At 35.2% G+C, this 18,780-nt stretch overlaps 1 protein-coding gene across 1 annotated transcript in view; it reads right to left on the bottom strand.

The window, feature by feature from the left end:
• DHX36 (DEAH-box helicase 36) overlaps nt 1-18,780 on the bottom strand; it is a 50,365-nt gene continuing 31,585 nt past the window's right edge. The window contains exons 17-25 of the mRNA XM_043595080.1: nt 18,151-18,249; nt 13,879-14,052; nt 13,625-13,711; nt 12,523-12,606; nt 9,935-10,034; nt 9,751-9,841; nt 4,788-4,908; nt 3,753-3,905; nt 1-3,348 (exon numbers count right to left, since the gene is read on the bottom strand). Coding sequence (XP_043451015.1) covers nt 3,163-3,348; nt 3,753-3,905; nt 4,788-4,908; nt 9,751-9,841; nt 9,935-10,034; nt 12,523-12,606; nt 13,625-13,711; nt 13,879-14,052; nt 18,151-18,249 — 1,095 coding nt within the window. The 3' untranslated portion in view covers nt 1-3,162. The remainder of the gene's footprint in view (nt 3,349-3,752; nt 3,906-4,787; nt 4,909-9,750; nt 9,842-9,934; nt 10,035-12,522; nt 12,607-13,624; nt 13,712-13,878; nt 14,053-18,150; nt 18,250-18,780) is intronic.

The following is an 18,780-nucleotide window of genomic DNA, read 5'->3' as shown; positions in this document are numbered from 1 at the left end:
TAAATATGATTTTCCATTTATTGGAAATTCTAGAAAAGGCAAAAATAGTGACAAATAGCAGATCAATGGTTGTCAATGGGTAGGAATAGAGGCAGGGGACTGACTGCAAAGGGGAAAAGGAAAACTTAGGTGATGGGAATGTTCTATATCAGGATTATGGTGGCAGGCATTACATGACTTTATACGTTGACAATATTCATGGGATTGATTATACACTTGAATTGGCAAATTTTATTATATATAAAATAATTCCTTAAAGCTAAAAAAAAAAAAAAAGCATGGAAATACATGAAAAGGTAACAGTGGTAACATGCTTTTCTTCATATATTCAATTCCCAAATATTCTACAAATAAGGGTTTACTGTCTTAAAATCAGAATAAAAATATTTAAAAACAATTAGCATATTATACCACATGATCACAATTACTTAAAAATAAATATACACAAACACAGAGCTAAAAGAGTGGAAGAAAATTTATGATTTACTTTGGGTGAAGGGGTACTAAAATAAATTCATTCTAAAGCTTTTCAATAATTTCTAGCTTTTAGGGTGGACTTTGTTTTAAAAATATAGGAAGAACAGAAAATCACCTGTAACAGGTATAAACGTATCTAGAGCTTTTGCCTAAGTTAATGAATTAGGAAGCATTACATGCATTCACTTTTCAAAGACACATTTTAAAGATTACTCAGGGGTTTCTTTGTCCCCCCCACCCACCCAAGTTTCTGTCTTAGTTATTCTAGACAGAGTTCAAGAGTTCAAGAGTTCTAGGTATTGCTAAGAATGGTGAGGCAAATAGATTTTTCTTTTAAATGTCTTGATTCTTTACAACTACTAAATAACAAATAGTACTTAGATCTGGAACAAAATTTTCCACTCAGTAATATACTATTTTGTAAACAAAAGAAACAACACAAATAGCACCTTCAATCAAGATTTCCATCCTGATCAGCTGTACAGAAGACATAAATTGAGAGTGATAGTAACCACTTTAATCTCTCTCAATAGCTGATTTAAACAATTCTTTAGGAACATTTTCCTCATTCATATGGAGATTAAATATTGGTTTGGGAACATGGAACCAATTAAGTAATAATCCCTTTTTTTAAAAGAGATTCTTTAAATGCTTTCTTCCAAGACCATTTTGGCCTACTGTGAATTTAAACTGGAGAGTAAAAGCAAGAAAAAACACACATACACAGACATAAAAACACTCATAGAGCAAATGGGACCCAATGGTCAGGTCACCTTGAGTTTAGGGACAAAACCACAATATTGTCATAGGACTCAATGCAAGAATTCAGTAAAAGATCACTTTTGGGAGACTAGCCAAGAGAATGGACTTAGGACACAGTACATTCAAAACCTTTAGATAATAAGGATAGGTTGACACACATTCCCAGAAATGAGAGCAGTACCTGAACCAGTGCTGTTACTCAGATCACCATAGCATTATGAATAAATCCCAGTTATTATTTGATACTCTTCCTTTGGTTTCCTTACATTTATTGGAAGGCACAGTAAAATTTGAATTTTTTAGAGTGCAGCAGGATGTTCTTTTATTTCTTTTTGCGGTAGAAAAAAAGAAAGTCTGGTTCAAACTGTTAGATCACAAAAGAAATGGTAGAAACAGAGGCCGCAGCAAACACTCAATGATGGAGACCATGTGTTTCAGTTAATATGCTTTCTGCCAAGTTACACACAATATACTACCTAAAAGTGGCTTAACTCAATGAAGAAGGGTTTATGATATTAAAATAAGTCCACGTGCAAGGCAAATCTAGAACTGGATAATTCAGCAGCTCACTAGCATTATCAAGGACTGTAGTCATTTATATCTTTCCACTGAGCCAACATCATTATCCCCTGGAATCCTAAAATGGCTACAGCAGTGCCAGATTCGGATAAGACAATGTCCACAGGAGAAAATTTCCTCCTCTAAATCTACTAGTGAGGAAAATCTTTCTCAGATGCCCTCTCGCAGATCACTCGTCAGTTGCTATTGACATCACAGGTTCACATACTCATGCCTCATCAGTTACTTCTAAGGAGAATAAGACCATGCAGAACTGGCTTAACAGTCCGAATTACCCTTGAGGAAGACAGTCTAATACCCCTGGGCACAAGGCTATGTAGAGGAAGAACACTTGAACAGTCAAGCGAATGGGGAGGAAAAAATGGCTGTTGGATAGCAACCAACAGTATCTATCACAGTCTGATAAGGCTGAAAATATTAGCCTATCACTAGCCCTGTCACGCTAGCTTCCATTGGTTAAGAGGGTAAAGCAGAACTCAGAACACAAAAATGAATGTAAAATGGATTGCTACAAAAAAATAAAATCCAGGGACAAATAATAACTAAGATTTAGTGAATACATTCTATGTGCCAGACACTAGTCTAGGCACTTTACATTAACATATTTGATCCTCAACAATTGTTACCTTTATTTTACAGATAAAGAAAAGAGAAAAGCCAAGTAACTTGCCCAAGGGAGCTGGTAAGTCACAGCTGAAATTTGAACTTAGGTGGTCAAGTCTAGACTCATGTTCTCAATTGCTACATTATGCTGCACCGGGTAAAGTAAAAGGGGTACAAATATATTCTAAAAAGATTAAAAAAATCAAATAAGCCAAAGGATAGATGGATGTAGAAACCAAGCCAAAAAGCTAGAAGAGATTTATACACTGTACATTTTATTAAATACTGGGCTTTATAACAGATTAATTTACCTCTAATAGAAGTTTTACTTAAAAATGTGGTTGTGTTCAAATTTTTAACTTGATACTGCTTTTTGGCTAACCATTCTGTTTTTTACCGGTTTCTGTATTCAGTCACTGTGGGCAGAAAGATTAACTTTTCTTAAAAGAACAAAGGCATTTCTCAAGTGGTACAACACTCAATATATATAAGAGCAGTCCTCCCAAAGTGTGGACATGACCACAACAGAATATATGATCAGAAAACATATTGCTTTTTATGGTATATTTATAATAGCTACAGATAACATTGTTAAATCATGCACATTACATCTTTACTACCTACTGAAGATTTCTACCTTACATATGGAAATTATTCAGGTCCCGTGGTTTGGCATCTAGCCAAAAATTAAACTATGATGGAAAATGGCTGTCAAAGTTTCAGACCACCACAGAAAAGTTGTCAGCTGTAATATCCATCCTGGAATCGTGGTGGAAAGTTCCTGGGACTTGCTTTTTCCTGTGTTTTAATCAAGTCTATAATAGCTGACAGTACTGCACAGTCTCTGGATTTAGTGTCCTTCCAATCTACCGGATGGGGACTTTCGATCTTCTCTTGCAGAAGAATATCTAGTTCTTTTCTTAATTCCTAAGGTTGGAAAAATCACATATGTTCAACAACGGCAAATACACTATTAAGCGGAGTAATAAATAAAAGTGACTTTAGCTGTTACAAGGAATTTCATAAGCTATTATACATAATACTGAAATATTTAGTGAGCAACTAACTAAAGTGTGGTTATGAGTAGCCAACTAAAGTATACTCCAGTTAAAAAATTCAAACTTCAATCACACCGAGCCGTTTAGAACGGCTGGTCCATAAATACCTCAAAAAACAATTCTGAGAAACTGCATCAATTTCTCAACACCATTTGCTCTGTTCAAATAGAGCAAGAAATGTTTAATGCAACATATATAACACTTGGGACAAAACCGCAAGATCACATGCTAACTTGCCTGCAGATTCAAAGACAATCATGTAAAGTCAGTCACCTTAACAAGATGGGCAATTCTTGCTGGAGACTGAAAGACAATCCATTCATCTACGGCAATAGTTTCCTGATCATTATCCTTCTGGATGGAAATATCACCTCCAAAGAACAAGAGACAGTATGGGGAAACCTCTGTGCAGTCATACAAGTATATCTGTAATGAGAATTAAAGCAAACTAAAATGCTCAGGAGTCTAAAAGAGTATTGCCACATTAATTCACTGCCACCAGTACTAATGATATTAGTGCTTTCCTTCTAAATCAGGTGTTATCCTGCTAGTGTGATTACTGAAACTAATTTTGAGAATGTATCATTTTAAACTAGCCAGTCTTCATTAATCCAGAGAACACAGTTTTATATTTGTTTCATTTCAAATAACACTGTTCTTTAAAAAAAAATATTTCCTGAGTGACACAATGAAAACACTAATGTATCTGAAATTATTTTTATCTATATATAAACAGAATCTCACTCAATGTTCTGACCAATACTTGATACATTGAAATATCAGCAAAATTCTTTGTATGGTGTAAACCCCTATACCCGAGAATGCCAGTATTTATTCAAAACAGGCTCTGAAGGAAAACTATGCAAAGCAAGTAACTGTCCCAATTAAATAAAATACAAAGATCCATCGTGATAGACCTGCTGCACATTAAAAATATAGATTATTTTCTTCAAAGAGTTATAATTCGGGGCGCCTGGGTGGCTCAGTCACTTAAATGTCCAGCTCAGGTCATGATCTCAACAGTTCATGGGATTGAGTCCTTCCATACCCCACAGCCACCACCTCCTAGCAGGCTCACAATGACAGGGCTGAGCATACTTGGGATTCTCTCTCTCTCTGCCCCTCCCCCACGCATGCATTTTCTCTCTCTCAAAATATATAAATAAACATTAAAAAGGAAAAGCCTTAAATTCATGTCAGAAGAAAAATTTTCAGAAGAGAACAAATTTTGTTCATAATTGTGAGAAATACGCAACTGTAAAAAAGATCGATGTTCGAGGTGCATGATTATGTTAAATATTCACTTACGCTACTTGTTCTCATCTTCAGGTGATAGATAAGCCAGTTGTAGTGAAATTCTGTTTGCTCCACATTAACAGATTTAGGATGAATAGCAACTAGTCCATCAGTTTTTGTGTAAACTTTGACCCTTTAAAAAAAGTTAAAATGCAATTTGTTAGACAAATTCTAGGAGATCCAAACCAATCCCAGAATCTAAAAAAAAATTCCACAGGTGAGTTAACTTTTTGTTACATAAATTTACAAATTTGTATTTGTGAACAGAATTTTAACAAACATGGAAAAATATCAGTTAAATATGAATAACCACATGACAAACTCTTTTCTCGCAGGTGTAATTACTGAACATCTTAGGTGAGGAAATATCCCTTAAATCTGTTATTCACACTATACTACTAAAAAACTAAGAATAAAATAAATATCTGAAATAATTCTAAGGTATTCAGACCAAGAGAATAGTGTATACATTTTACCATCAATCACAATACTGACAATACCCTTAATTTCCAAAATAACTTTGTAAAATGAACAATTATGGGGACCCTGGGTGGCTGAGTCGGTTAGGCATCTAACTTTTAATAAGGATCTCAGCTCAGGTCATGACCTCATGTTTATGGGATTGAGTGCTGAGTTGGGCTCTATGCTGACACTATGGAGCCTGTGTGGGATTCTCTCTTTGCCTTTCCCTCTACTTGTGTGCGAGCGTGCATCCTCTCTCACTCTCTCTCAAAATAAACATTTTTAAAAAATAAAGAATTTCATAGGTTACACACCCAGATGAATATAAAATAAAAAATTAAGAATTTTCTTTAAAAGGGATTTTAGCTACAACTTATTTTTAAAAACCTATCCTAAAATGTTATCAATGGTTTCTTATTCATTCAAATCCCCCAATTTCAGAATGGGAATACTTGGAATAAATGTATTTTTTTTAAATATGAAATTTATTGTCAAATTGGTTTCCATACAACACTCAGTGCTCATCCCACAGGTGCCCTCCTCAACACCCATCACCCACTTTCCCCTCCCTCCCCACCCCCCTCACCCCTCATTTATTCTCAGTTTCTTAAATTTTTTTTTCATGTTTTCATTTATTTTTGAGGCAGAGAGACAGAGCATGAGCAGGGGAGAAGCAGAGAGAGAGGGAGACACAGAATCCGAAACAGGCTCCAGCCTCTGAGCTGTCAGCACAGAGCCCGACGCGGGGCTTGAACTCAGACTGTGAGATCATGACCCGAGCCGAAGTCGGACGCCTAACCAACTGAGCCACCCAGGCGCCCCTTATTCTCATTTTTTTTTTCAATATATGAAGTTTATTGTCAAATTGGTTTCCATACAACACCCAGTGCTCATCCCAAAAGGTGCCATTCTCAATACCCATCACCCACCCTCCCCTCCCTCCCACCCCTCATCAACCCTCAGTTTGTTCTCAGTTTTTAAGAGTCTCTTATGCTTTGGCTCTCTTCCACTTTGACCTCTTTTTTTTTTTTCCTTCCCCTCCCCCATGGGTTTCTGTTAAGTTTCTCAGGATCCACATAAGAGTGAAAACATATGGTATCTGTCTTTCTCTGTATGACTTATTTCACTTAGCATAACACTCTCCAATTCCATCCACATTGCTACAAAAGGCCATATTTCATTCTTTCTCACTGCCAAGCAGTATTCCATTGTGTATATAAACCACAATTTCTTTATCCATTCATCAGTTGACGGACGTTTAGGCTCTTTCCATAATTTGGCTATTGTTTAAAGTGCTGCTATAAACATTGGGGTACAAGTGCCCCTATGCATCAGCACTCCTGTATCCCTTCGGTAAATTCTTAGCAGTGCTATTGCTGGGTCATAGGGTAGATCTATTTTTAATTTTCTGAGGAAACTCCACACTGTTTTCCAGAGTGGCTGCACCACTCTGCATTCCCACCAGTGCAAAAGGGTTCCCATCTCTCCACATCCTCTCCAGCCATCTATAGTCTCCTGATTTGTTCATTTTAGCCACTCTGACTGGCATGAGGTGGTATCTCAGTGTGGTTTTGATTTGGATTTCCCTGATGAGGAGGGACGTTGAGCATCTTTTCATGTGCCTGTTGGCCATCTGGATGTCTTCTTTAGAGAAGTGTCTAATTCATGTTTTCTGCCCATTTCTTCACTGGATTGTTTTTTGCGTGTGGAGTTTGGTAAGTTCTTTATAGATTTTGGATACTAGCCCTTTGTCTGATATGTCATTTGCAAGTATCTTTTCCCATTCTGTCGGTTGCCTTTTAGTTTTGTTGATTGTTTCCTTTGCAATGTAGAAGCTTTTTATCTTCATGCTTCTGCACTGCAAAGGAATAAAGGTATTCTGACATAGCTCTAGTCAGTCTTTCAATTTACAGGGTCTTTTCTTTGATAGTCATAAAAGTTTTACCTCAAAATACACGAGTCTTTAACCAATATTATTCAACATGGAGATGTCTGACAGTTTCTTTTGAAACAATCAATGGTAATTGCCTGTATTAAATGACAACATAAAAGCTCTTAATCCATTAATCCTTCCTATTTGTTTTTAAGAGTATCTTTCCATGGTTCTAGGAACTCATAATACTTCTAACCAAATTCATGAATCACAGTCATGAGTCCTTAGAATAAAATCAGAAATTATTCTTCCTCACCACAGCCTATTTAACCAATGCCACCTTATAATCCTACATCATGAAAGCAGCAGGGGTTGGCAACTTTTTCTGTACAGGACCACACAGAAAATATATTAGGCTTTGTAAGCCAGATGAGCTCCATCACAGCTACTCAAGTCTGCTGACAAAGCAGGAAAGCAGACACAGATAACATGTAAACGAAGAGGTGTGGCTGTTCCAATAAAAATTTATACCAACAAGATTTTGGCCAAGCATGCTAAAATTGGCTGATCCCTGGTTTAGACCAAAATAAAGCACCGATACAAACAGAACTACATTTTTTTCCGTAAATCCTTCATAGGATGGCAGAGAAATTTATAAAATGTATTTCAGAGTCTCTCTGTTAAGCTATCTGTAAAGACAAGAATGGATATTTTAAAAAACTGACAAAGTAATGATATCAAAAAAGTACCTGGTTCACTTAAAGTGTAGATAATCCAGTTACAATGATTAAAATTCATGTTATCCGTAACTTCCTATGTGACAATAAGGTTTTCCAAACTCTGCATATTTGACATATTAAACTGAGTAATCCTTGTCGTGGAGGCTGTCCTGGATATTAAAGGTTTAATAGCATCTCTGGCCTCTATCTACTAGATGCTAGTAGTACTGCCCCCGCTGGAACTACCTCAAATGTCACAGTCAAATAAAATGTCCCTTGGCAGGTAAAGTCACCCCAGTTGAGAAGCACTGCCCTAAAACAATGTCTGCACTTTAATCTGTCCTTGAGATCTTGTATGTTTTCATGTTTATCATCATAGGATATCCAAACTTTTTCATTTAATGTCAGTTTATTTTGTTATTGTACAGTAACTGTTTTTATATGCCTTATTTTTAAAAAAAAAATTTTTTTTTTCAACGTTTTTTTATTTATTTTGGGACAGAGAGAGACAGAGCATGAACGGGGGAGGGGCAGAGAGAGAGGGAGACACAGAATCGGAAACAGGCTCCAGGCTCCGAGCCATCAGCCCAGAGCCTGACGCGGGGCTCGAACTCACGGACGGCGAGATCGTGACCTGGCTGAAGTCGGACGCCTAACTGACTGCGCCACCCAGGCGCCCCATATATGCCTTATTTATATGAGCTTAAATGCCATTATAATATGATAATATCAAATAATTTCCCCACTTTTTTTTTTTTGGACACCTATGTTCTTTACAATACACCTTTTTAAAAAACATTTGGAATTACTTCCTTAGGACACAATGCTCAAATTAACATATTCACTTATGAATCCACTGGCTAGGGACTATTTTAATGACATGACACAAGAGTCTAACATGTCTTCATTCACACACTACTACACATCTGTGACTTAGAGTTGCTGTTTCCTCACTAGAATGAACTTATTTGCTAGGCAAAAAATATGCCTTGCAGTCTCCAATTATTCCTGAGGCTAATTATTTGTACATATATTTAAAAGTTATACCTTATTACCTAAAACAGTGAAATCACCACAATTTTCATCAAAGAGGTAAATTAGAAAATTATGTGTCTTAGAAGAGAAGAAATCCTAAGAAAGTCTTCTCTAGGTAATATCCATCCATGCACTGTTTTTAAATGTTTATTTTTGAGAGAAACAGAGAGAGAGAGAGAGAGAGAGAACACAATCAGGGGAGGGGTAGAGAGAGGGAGACACAGAATCCAAAGCAGGCTCCAGGCTCTGAGCTGTCAGCAGAGAACCTGACGTGGGGTTTGAACTCACCAACTATGACATCATGACCTGAGCAGAAGTTGGACACTTAGCCGACCGAGCCACCCAGATGCCTCTGCACTGACTTTTTTTTTAATAGCTGGCTTACTTTCCTAATATTTACCCTAGTATTATATTTCATTAACGTTCTTTGTGAATAATGGGTGATGGGAGAGCTAACTCCAGGTAAGTGCTATGAGGGAAAGTGATGCCTGTGTTAAATAGTTTGCATTCTCTTAAATTTATTATTTTTTTTAATCTTTATTTTTTATTTTTGAGAGAGAGAGAGTGCAAGCAGGGTAGGAACAGAGAGAGGGAGACACAGAATCCCAAGCAGGCTCCAGCCTCTGAGCTGTCGGCACAGAGCCCGACATGGGGCTTGAACTGACAAACTGTGAGATAATGACCTGAGCCAAAGTCAGATGCTTAACTGACTGAGCCACCCAGGTGCCCCTGCATTCTCTTCAATTTAGATCAAAAGTAAAGAACAAGAACATGGCCCAAATATAAAGAAGAACAAGTTTAAAATATAAGCTCTGCTGCCATAAAGAGGATTTCAAAAGCTGAAGGAGACAATTACAAATAATTCATAATAATCTTCAATGCTTACATTTTTCTTTTTTTACCCAAATTTAGTCGGATTTTAGCAACTTTAGGATATAAACCAGCACAGATGACAGCTTTAATTATCTTCTCATTATCTATTGGGAGTAGGTAGAGGGGAAAAAAATTAAAATACAGATACAACAAACAATGCAAAAAGCAAGCTATTTACACTGCATTTTCTTCTTTACCTGAATTTATATTAGATTTTGGATCTTTAGGATTTCTACTGCTTACAAATCCAGCTCCAAGAAGATGCTCAGCAAACTGTCCTTTCATGTTATGCAGCATCTAGGGAGCAATGATAACAAACAGAACTAGAATACCTTTCATACAGATTTTTATAGGGGCCATACAACGTATACTCATATAAATAGCTGTAAGTTTTCCTTGCTTTATAAGACACTTGCAAAAATGTGATGTTTTAGAGCAGAGGCTGGCAGACTACAAAATTTACAAACACCTGTTTTTGTCAGTAAAGTTTTACTGAAACAAAGTCACACTCGCTCAGCTATTATTTATGGTTACTTTTACACTATAATAACAGAAGTGAGTGGCTCTAACAGAGACCATATGGCCTATAAGCCTAAAATATCATCTGATTTTTTAACAGAAAAGTTTTGCCTGCTATTAAGGAATAACCACTGATGTTTTAAGTGTTGCTCCATTCTGCAGAAGATTCATTAACATAATTTAAAAAATGGTTCTCCACCCCATATTTTGAAAACAACCCCCCCCCCCCCAAAACAGAAAAGCATAAATAAAATAATCAACATCCATATATTTCTACTACATCCATAGTTCTACTACTGAGAATTAACTGCTGTTACATACTGGCACAAAGGCTTAATGTCTGTTTTTTTGTTTTGTTTTGAAGAAGAATCCTAATTTGAATAAAAATGATGCATGGCTCATTATAAAGCACACAAGTAATACAGGAAGTACAAATGAAATTTCCCTAACTCAGTTTAGTCAGAAGTAACCATTAACTAACTAAATAATACTGCAGACATTTACACATATATACTGACAGAAGAGTTAGATAGAAATGCTATCCTAACAATGGGATAATGTATAAAAGCTATTTTAATATGAGTATTAAAATTAATTTGAGTTCAATTCTTTGGGGGTGCTGGATAATTTGAGTTCAATTTTAAAAAGTTAAATAGAAATAAAAATTAAACTGATGAATCTTAAATTTTCACAATCACAAAAGATAATAAAAGATCCTTTAAGCTTAAAATAAGAGATTAGGAAACGTAAAGTTGGTCTTAAGTCTATATCCCTTTTGTGAACTACGTGACTCTGACACTCCAGACCATGTCCTGGTTTTTTTATTACCATTATTTTATACTGTTCAGAATAATAACTATTCTACTCTGTTCTATTCTGTATCTTTAATTCCCAATACCGTTTTGTATTTGTTTTATATTTAAATAATATCCACACACAACACTCATTGATTTAATAGGTACTCTCCATTTCTGAAATTCTTTTTATCTCTTAGTAGACAGCAATTCAATGTCTCTTTTTCAAGAACAGCTCATGGGTGTAGTATTTCAAATGCATTCTTGAATGCCTGTCCTCTGTCTTTATAGGTGAATTAATATCTTGACTGGATAGAATATTCTCAACCCTTGGATTCAGTCATCTTTTCATACATGTAGTTCATTTTATTTTCTGTACTGAAGGAAATGTTCTTGCACATATCTCTGAATACATAGTCATAATTACACCTGAATTTTCTATGGAGAGACACCTATTATCTTTATGATGGATCCGTCCTGTCTTCCTGTCTAGAAGCTTTTTACTTATTGTTTTCAATTTTTTCTTTTGTGGCTGCATCTACAAACTGTGATTACCTAGACTCTTTCTTCTATATCAATCCTTTACAGGGATATCCATTTTGTTCCCTGTAATTCTTTTGGTCATCAATGTGTCTTCTTAGGTCAGCAGTCTTTTCATCCACTCTATTATTGGTTTATTTTCTTATCTTTGTTTTATTGAATTCATATTCTTCCTAAACTGTTATTTACTATGAAGCAGCTGTACAGTATTCTCTGTTGAGATATGTTGTAATCTATTCTTTTTTGACATTGATTGTTGTAACTTTGAGAACTGTCATATTGCATTTTGTTAATGTTTGCACAGCTTTTATTAGATTTGCTAGACATGCTAGATTCTTGATTCTTTTACCCCCTTGTACATTTGTTAAATGTCCAGTACCAAGGTTCCTGCCATATCACTGGAATGTACATGTAACAGGGGAACGTGAGGAATTCCTAATCTTATACTTCTCCAATTCAGTGTAGAGTCGTTATGTCTGATGTCTATCTGTCCTGTTTATTTACGATCTCTGGTTCACAAAGGCCTCCTTTCCAGTGTTTTCTTATTAAAGATAACCTACCCAAAAGTTAAAGATACTGTTTATTATTTTAAAATAGATTTTAGGAGTATCAGTGAGCATTTTCAGGCTGAATCATCCAAACAGCAACTAGAAGGTGGGGGCAAAGAGTACCCAAGCTTTACTACATTTTCCTGCTGTACTCTGGAATCTTGTTTCTTTTCTTAGCCATTAGCCACCTTTATGTTTATTATATTATATACCTTTGTTTTGTTGCAGTTGATTTATTTAATAAAGATTCCTTCTATTATTTTGTATAATCATTTAACTTCATATAACAAACTCACACCATTAACTTTTTTGCTGAAGATCTAACTGTACAAAATGGATACATATAAACATATTTGGGAATCATTTCAAAACATTCACCATTACCTGCAATGTGTTTGAAGACAAAAAATATTCCCAGCAATAGTCTTTTTCATATCTGAAACCACGTCGTCTAGCATCTTCCCAGCCCTATGGGGCAAAGAAATTAAAGAAAACTATTAATATTGTTCATCAAAGCAAAGATTCTTACTAGTTTATCTTTATTTTGGTAATAACTTACTCTTCTACCAATACTTCATCTTCTTTATAAACTACTCAAAGAATTTTGAAATTCACATACTATTAAAAAAAAGCACTCCCCATGATTCTAGTTGTTAAGATATACCCACTAATGAATTTCCAGACCTTTCTTCATACAAACAAGTAAAAGTTATATAACAATATACTGTGTATTTTATACAAAATGCCATCATATATATTAGGTATTAATAAAAAAGAACACTCTGCTGAACAAATTCTAATGCTACTGTATTGGCATATACACAAACATATATATATATACACGAAGTTTATATATATTATATACACGAAGTTATATACACAGACAAGGGAAGATGGGCAAAAAGAAAAGTTAATACTGGATGAGCTCAAAGAAAAAAAATACATAAACTTTCCCATAATACGTGGTATAAAAATGAATCTAGAGCTACAGTAAAAGGATACTATCTCTAAAAACCTAATTACATTTATTTAAATTTTGTAAATATGGGTGATAAATGTATTCCTCACATAAGCTTGACTTTTGGGAGGAGAAACGGTCTCTCTAAATAATGTGCATGATTAGCATACTCATCAAAATGTTAAATCTGAATAAGTTATAGTTTATTAATAAACAGACTAAGACCATCTTTTACGAATGTCAACACAAAGATATAAATGAATATAAAATAGATTTTTAAGATAAACTGTTAATTTGTTCTACTGTTATCAAAACACAAATACAGATTTTTTTTCCCAAAAGGGTAAATGTAATGAACTATCAAAAAATATATCATGTGCAATGTTTTTTAAATGTTCACCTAATTTTAAACACTCAGCAATTTATTCCTGATACCTATTAAATATACACATTTTAAAAAGTGAGTACGTCTATTATCAGCTTTTCACTTGAATGAACTGTCACAATCCAGAACAAGTCATTTTTTACCTCAAATGCATTCACAACTGTCAGATGGTCACTTTTGGTATCTTTTGCCAATTCTTTTCTTCTTGCATCTGCAATCTTTTCTTTGCCCTTAAGAAAGAAGAAAAAAAAAGAAAGAAAAAATAGATGAAGGCCACTTAAATTGCCCTGATGGTCAAGTGAGAAAGGCATTCAAATAAAATGCTGAAAAATGGATCTCAACAAAAACTATTCTGTGAATATAAAAACACTTAGCCTTTTATCTGTATCTTTCTTACCAATGGAATGACAAAGGGATCTTTGAAGCTGAGACTAGCAGCAATGGTGAGTACTGGGTCTAAACAACAGAAAAGAGCTCCAAAAAGAATCATTTTTCCAATGTGTGGCTCAACTGGTAATCGTGCTAAGTGGACTCCAAGGGGTGTCAATTCTTCTTGTTTATCCAAAGCATTCTGTAAAGCACGGATTTATGTTTAAAATCAACACTGTAAAGCATCCTATTCAAAGCTATTTTAGTTTGCTTTAAAATAAACAACAGGAGAGTTCTCACTCTTAGACCCAAATGCTTTAATATCGTTCGATGCTGTTTTCTTCACCAAAACAGAATTTCTGAAGTCAGCAAAGGTTAGAAACTTACATTAAAATCGACAAATAAAATATCCACAACCTGGCCCTACTCTAAATGTTAGGAGAGAAATAAGAGAAATACCACATCAGCAAACTTTCAATTAAATAAAATCACCCCCTGGTGTTGTGGGACAAAATAAAACAAAGAAAGAAACAACTATTATATATTCGAAATATATAATGCAAAGCTTTGATTCTGGTAGTTTAAGAGACATCAGACAGGAAGGCAAGAAATAATGGGCATATCCAGAACACTGAAAACTGGGGGTGGGCTACTGCTCTGATTACCTAGGTAATTTGGTCCAATTGTCCCACTGAATATAGTTAGGAAAGCTGCTTGAAGACACTGAGGAGTTAAAAAAGTATAAAAATTGTAAGTATAGAATTTGGAGAATAACAGAAGTCCAGGGAGGTGAGCCCAGAACTGGTGCTTCTTTTCCTGGCAGAAGCAACATAAATCTTCGCTGGAGAAAGTTATCATCATCTTAGGTTTCAAATTTTTATCTACAAAGAGCACTATAAATGCAATGTCCAGTACACAATTAAAATAACTAGGTACACAAAAAGATATCAACAAAAAATAAAAACCATAACCCGTATGTATCCCATCAGAAAAGACTTCTAAACATTTATGGTGGAAATAATCTTAATCTTACAAAAAATTCTTTCAGAGAACAGAAAAACAAAAAAAATATATAATGCTCCCTACTTGTTTTTTTGTACCTGGCCTAATCTTGGTAACAAACTGGACAGGGACATTTGGAGAAAGGAAAACTACTAAATAAACTTATGCATGAGAAACCACAGGGAGGAAAAAAAAAAAAAAAAGGCAAACTGAATCCCAGCAAGTTAGATTTGTTTCAGGAATGAAAGTTGGTTTAACATTTGAAAAAAAAATCAATGTAATCCAATACACAGCAAATTAAACAAGAAAAAACCCACATCATAATCTCATGAGAGGCAGAAAAGGGATTTGACAAAATCAATTATCCATGCACAATAAAAATCTTTTAGTAAATCAGAAACTTCCTTAATTTGACAGTTTCCATGAAAAAAATCCTCAACAAATACACTCAACAAATTGTTGACAGCTTTCCCTCTGAGAAAAATAACACAAGAATGTACACTATCATAACACTTCTGCTCAAGATTGTACTATGGGTCCTAGATGATTGGAAAGGGATAAACAGAAGTATTTATAGGGCCCCTAGGTGGCTTAATGGGTTAAGTGTCTGACTCCTGATTTCAATTCAAGTAATGATCTCATGATTTCGGTTTACAAAATGGGAGCCCTGTGCTTGGGTCCACACTGACAGCAAGGAGTCTGCTTGGGATTCTCTGCCCCTTCCCCAACCAACCATCAACAAAACTAAAAAGCAACCTACAGAATGGGAGAAAATATCTGGAAATGACATATCTGATAGAAGGTTAGTATTCAAAATATATAAAGAACTTATAAAACTCAACACCCTAAAAATGAATAATCTGATTAAAAATGGGCAGAAGACATGAACAGACATTTTTCCAAAAAATATAGATGGCTAACAGACACATGAAAAGATGCTCATCACTTGTCATTAGGGAAATACAAATAGAAACCACAATGAGATATCACCTCATGCCTACCAGAATGGCTAAAATCAACACAAGAAACAAAAGGTGTTGGCGAAGATGTGGAGAAAGGGGAACCCTAATGATGCACTGTTGGTGGGAACCCAAACTGGTGTATCCACTGTGGAAAACAGCATGGCCATTCTTCAAAAAGTTAGAAATAGAATTACCTTACAATCCAGCAACTGCATTACCAGGTATTCGCTCCAAGAATACAAAAATACCAATTCAAAGGGATACATGCACCCCAAATGTTTACAGCAGCACTGTCGACAATAGTTAAACTATAAAAGCAGCCCAAGTGTCCACCAAATGATGAATGGATAAAGAAGATGTGGCATGTGGCATGCATATATATATACATATATATATATATATAATGGAATATTACTCAACTATAAAAAAGAATGAAATCTTGACATTTCCAAAGATGTGGATGGAGTATCATGCTAAGTGAAATAAGTCATTCAGAGAAAGACAAACACCTAATAATTTAACTCATACATAAAATTTAAGAAACCAAAGAGCATAGAGAAAAAGAAAAAGAAAAACAAAAACAAAAAATCCCAGAGAGGCAAACCAAGAAACAGACTCTTAATTACAGAGAACAGATGGTTACCAGAGGGGAGATGGGTTAAACAGGTGATGGCGATAAGGAATGCACTTGTGATGAGCGCTGGGTGTCTTAAGGAAGCATCAAATCACTATATGGTACACCTGAAACTAATACTACACTGTATTTTAACTGGAATTTAAATAAAAACTTTAAAAAAGCTTTGGAATCTACTGTTGGGAGAAGGATTTGCTGGCCTTTTCATGATGGAGAAGGATTTGCATGGCCGTTTCAAGCAAACGGCTAAGTAAAGACTGGCTCTTAAATTCAGTTAGGAGACAAGAAGCCACCCACTTGGGTCAGAGTCCAACTGTTCTCTGGTCATCCATCTCTACCATCAACAGTAAGGTGATTCTCTGATTGCCACCTAGCTCTATTCTATTAGACGAAATAGCAGCAAAGCTCTATTCTACTAGATAAAAGCCTAGGTGGGAAGACAGGTCAGCAGTAAAACTGTACTACTTCCTAAAGTACCAGGAACCTCACTAAACCTAATACAAATTCCAACAAAGACAGATAATTAACTATGCTTTTTCATTTAAATAACTCACATTAAAAGCTACTACAGTGTTCTGATGTAGGTCAAATTCTCAAAATTACCTGTATAAATGGCTTAAATAAAAATGAAATATATAAAGTACATCTTCAGAAACCTCTAACCCCACACGAATCAACAGAATTTTAGCAATGTCAAAAATGTTCTATGTGCAATGTGACTTGAGATGCTGAATTTGTAATTTACGTCAAAATTCAAATTTAAATAGTCACATGTGACCAGTGGCTGCCTTATTGGAGAGGACAGCTTGAACCACTTTTTCTCTTCTCTGAGCATTACCTCACAGCGCCCTTCTCCTCACTCTGGGTACTAATTCATAGCCAGTCCTGTGACTCTTCTCAATATGGTCTTGTGCAGGGATGGCTACCAACTAAGTAGTCACTTGTTAAGTCACTGAAACTAGTTTCTCAAAACAATGATGTCACAGAAAGAAACTAAAGCAGAACAAAACAAAACAAAAAAATTAAGACCAGTATTCTTTCAAAAATACAAGAACTGCCTTCATAAGATGTCCACAGTCATTAAATTACTTGGATTTGAGAAAAGCTCTGAAAACATTATGGTAATCAGAAGAATCTAAGAAACCAACCAAATTCATCTGAAGAATGCAAATGAAGACAAAGACCAGTAAACTGAAAGATATAAAATTTTATCTAGTTTTTTTTTTTTATGTTTATTTTTGAGAGAGACAGATAAAGTATGAGTGGGGAAGGGGCAGAGACAGAGAGAGGGAGGGAGGGAGACACAAAATCTGAAACAGGCTCCAGGCTCCGAGCTGTCAGCACAGAGAACAATGCGGGGCTTGAAATCCAGAACAGCGAGATCATGACCTAGGCTAAAGTCGGGACGCTTAACCGAATGAGCCACCCAGGTGCCCCCAAAATTTTATCTAGTTTTAAAACAAGCCTACAATGAAAAAAATTGTGTGGAAAGGACCCAGAATAATAAGACCATCACAAAGGTATCATTTTATAACTTTCTAATTCACGTTTCGTATACCAAGCCAAAGAGTAAATCAAATTTGGCACTGTGTATTCATTGATCTACTTCATAGTAATGAGAGTAAATTTTTTAATCAGGTGGCTTACGTGCTCTAACATTATAAATCTAACTTAACATTTTGAAAAATAAAATAAAATTTACCAGTTCCATCAGGTGTTTTATGGAGAGTGACACCGCTTCATCTGATGGTGGATCCATTAACCTACTCAGAAAATAAGCAATTCCACCTAGCCTTAAAATCTGGGGGAAGACAAATATAATTAAACATATATCATATACTGACATTAACAGTTTAGTCATGCCTGTGTCAATTAATAAAGCATCAAACTTATACATGATTTTCACATTACTACTTTCTATCACCCACCAGCTTTATATTAATGACAAAAGTAGCTGGTTAAAATCTCAACAAATAGGTTAATTTACCGATCATTTTCAAAATAAAAAGGTTGTTTCTATCAAAATACATATAAAATGCCAAAAAATGGTGAGTGGTTTATCAGACGGACAGCACCTTAAGATGTAGTAACAGTACATGTAGCTAATATTTATTTACTGAACACTTACTCACTACATGCCAGGCAATGTTCTAAAGAATTCTATATAAACTTTATTTAAATAACTTGCCACTAGCTTGTCAGGGGAGTTAGGATTCAAACACAGGCAGCATGATCCTAGAGCAGTACATGATAAAATGTGTTTAATAAACATTTGAAGGAAGTTTAGAGACAGTTTACTAAAACACACACACACACACACACACACACACAT

This window comes from Prionailurus bengalensis, chromosome C2 (genome assembly GCF_016509475.1).
Source record: "Prionailurus bengalensis isolate Pbe53 chromosome C2, Fcat_Pben_1.1_paternal_pri, whole genome shotgun sequence".
Classification (NCBI taxonomy): domain Eukaryota; kingdom Metazoa; phylum Chordata; class Mammalia; order Carnivora; family Felidae; genus Prionailurus; species Prionailurus bengalensis.
This window is presented reverse-complemented; position numbering and strand designations above follow the sequence as displayed.